The sequence below is a fragment of the Chrysochloris asiatica genome, unplaced genomic scaffold (assembly GCF_000296735.1).
Source record: "Chrysochloris asiatica unplaced genomic scaffold, ChrAsi1.0 scaffold00015, whole genome shotgun sequence".
In the NCBI taxonomy this organism is placed as follows: domain Eukaryota; kingdom Metazoa; phylum Chordata; class Mammalia; order Afrosoricida; family Chrysochloridae; genus Chrysochloris; species Chrysochloris asiatica.
The window spans coordinates 975,909-978,931 of record NW_006408533.1 but is presented as its reverse complement, the minus strand read 5'-3'; the positions used below and the strand labels follow the sequence as shown (position 1 = coordinate 978,931).

At 43.7% G+C, this 3,023-nt stretch overlaps 1 protein-coding gene across 1 annotated transcript in view; it reads right to left on the bottom strand.

Annotated features, from left to right (window-relative positions):
- The window catches only part of LAMA3 (laminin, alpha 3), a 368,228-nt gene that overhangs the window by 198,782 nt on the left and 166,423 nt on the right, over positions 1-3,023 (bottom strand). The window contains exon 18 of the mRNA XM_006835121.1: positions 1,707-1,806. Coding sequence (XP_006835184.1) covers positions 1,707-1,806 — 100 coding nt within the window. The remainder of the gene's footprint in view (positions 1-1,706; positions 1,807-3,023) is intronic.

Genomic DNA, 3,023 nt, shown 5'->3' with positions numbered 1-3,023 from the left:
ATAAGGGGAGAAAAGATTGAAATTGTCCAAGACTTCATTTTGCTCCAATCAACCATCAACCTTCATGGACGCAGCAGCCAAGAAATCAAAATTACGTATTGCATTAGGCAAATCTGCTGCACAAGACTTCTTTAAAGTGTTGAAAAGCAAAGATGTCAGTTTAAGGAGTAAGGTGTACCAGACCCAAGCCATGGTATTTTCAATAACCTCATATGCATGTGAAGGTTGGACAATGAATAAGGAAGACCATAGAAATATGTCTTTCATTCTTTAAACATATTACCAGGAAGGACCAGTCCCTGGAGAAGGATATCATGTTTGGTAAAATAGAAGGCTGGAGAAAAATAGGCAGACCCCCAACAAGACAGAGTGGCACAATGGCAGCAGCAATGGACTCAAGCATAGCAACAACTGTCAGGTTGGCACAGGACCAGACAGTGTTTTGTTCCATTGTGCATGGGTTACTGTGAGTTAGTATAACAACACCTAGTCAAAACCTACCCAACTGCGCAGAACAGCAGAAGCATGTATGAAACAAGGGAATTCTTCCACATTATAAATTTTCATATCCCTACAAAGGAGACTTAAAACATTCACTGATGAAGATTAAAAAGCACAGCCTTCAGTACTCAATGTCAAGAAAACAAAAATCCTCACCATTGGACCAATAAACAACATTCTTATCAATGGTGAAATGATTGAAGTTGTCAAGGACTTCATTCTTCTTGGATCAACCATCAACACTCACAGAAGCATCAGTCAAGAAACGAAACATCGTATTGCATTAGGCAAATCTGCTGCACATGATCTTTTTTAAATGTTGAAGAGCAAAGATGTCAGCTTGAGGATTAAGGTGTGCCTGACCCAAGCCATGGTATTTTCAATAACCTCATATGCATGTGAAAGCTGGACAGTGAATAAGGAAGACCGTAGAAGAATTGATGCTTTTGAGTTATGGTATTGGAGGAGAATATTGAAAGTGCCATGGGCTGCCCATAGAACCAACAGATCTGTGTTGGAAGAAGTGCAGCCAGAGTGTTCCTTGGAGGCCAAGATGGCCAAACTTCGTCTCTCATACTTCAGACGTATTGTCAGGAGGAGCCAGTTGCTGGAGAAGGACATCATATTTGGTAAGGTGGAGGGTTAGAGAAAAAGAGGAAGACCCCCAACGAGACGGACTGGCCAAGTGGCAGCATCGATGGACTCAAGCATGGCAACAGTAGTAAGGTTGGCCCATGATTGGGCAATGTTTCATTCTGCTGTGCATAAGGTTGCTATGAGTCAGTAGCGACTCGATGGCACCTAACAACAACCCCAGTGGCATACACCTGGCCATCCTCAGTTCTGTCACCCCTGGGCCCACATGAGAAGCAGAATCTGAATGTCTTTGGCATGTGGAAACTGCCCCTTATTACTCCCTCTCTCAAAGTGGACTCATATTCTCTCCTCTCCCATGTTCTTAATTCTACACAGAGGTTCTGCCATTTGAACCTACCCTAGTGCTTACTGTACCTGTTAAGTTTCAGGCGAAGCCCTCTGTGACCTACAACATGAAATCAGTTTTGCATGCAGACTAACAGACAAGTGTCCATAGTTCAAATTGTAGCACACTTTCATTTGTCCTTAACACAGACAGATAGGACTATCGAAGATCATCTTCAAAAACACTGGCCTGAAACTCAAAAGAAATGTCCCTAAAGACTTACCGCTGGCATGCCTTCCCCACGACATGCTGTCGGCACTGGCAGTCTCCAGAAGGCCCACTGCACGTGGGGGTTAGAGCCCCACCAATGTCACATTGACACCCTGAAAGTCAGAAAACAGCAGCAGTTACCCGTCACACCATCTATTATGGACTGAATTGTGTTTCCCAATATAGGTATACTTAAGACCTAGTCCACTACCCATGGATGTGACCTAATTTGGAAATCGTATCTTTGCAGACGTAATTAGAGGGTCCTAACACAATAAGACTGATGTCCATAGAAGATGAAAAAAGACAGAAAGACATATATGGAAGACAGCTGGCCATATGAAGGTGAAGGCAGAGACTAAAGTGATACTTCCATAAGACGAGGAATGCCTGGGATTACCAGAAGCTGGAAGAGACCAGAAAGATTCTCCCCTAGAGCTGTCAAAGAGAATATGGCCAGTCAGCACCCTGAGTTCAGGCTTCTCTCCTCCAGAGTCCTGAGAGAACACGGTTCTGGTGTTCTAAGCCATTCTCTCTGTAGTCATTTATTAAAGCAGCCCTAAGACACTGTGTGGCACTGTGAGTTAATGCACCAGACTCCAAAGCCGTTTGAACTGCAAGGTCAGTGGTTCAAGCTCACCAGTCACTCCTCGGAAACCCTATACAGGGTTGCTATGGGTCAGAACGACTCGACGGCGCTAACAACAACACCACCAACAAGAAGACACTAATACACTTTCTCCTCCATGCTGAATGCTTCCCCTCTCTCTGTGACAATAATCAATAATCTAGGTATTGAAGGGGTCCTCTTTCCCCTGCCACATCTTATACTTGAAAGGGGCTCTAAACTAAAACAGTGTTCCACTACAAATCAGCTGGTAAATTGGAGGAAGCAAGCTATAACCCTGGTGTCCAATCCAAAGGTAACAGAAATGTTGTTAAGTGCCGTCGAGTGGGTTCCGACCCATAGCGACCCTGTTTCCAAGGAGCAGCTGGTGAGCTTGCATCACTGACATTGTGATTCAAACTGACTTTGCTGTCCAGAGCATGAACCCATAGCGCCACACCAGGACTCTATCAGAAATGTACTACTAGTATAAATAATGTATGCTAAAGAGTAGCGTGCAAGAGATAAAAGAGCAGAATTGTGGGGCAACTGTCCTGTATTAGTTAACACAGCATCATTTCTTTAAAAAAATTTTTTTAAAAAACCTAAGGGAATTAGATGATTCTCCCCCTTCCCAATTCATGTTGTTGTAATTGTTGTTGCTAAGTGCTGTCCAGTAAGTTTCAACTTGCAGCAACCCTGTATAGGGCTTCCAAGGAGTGG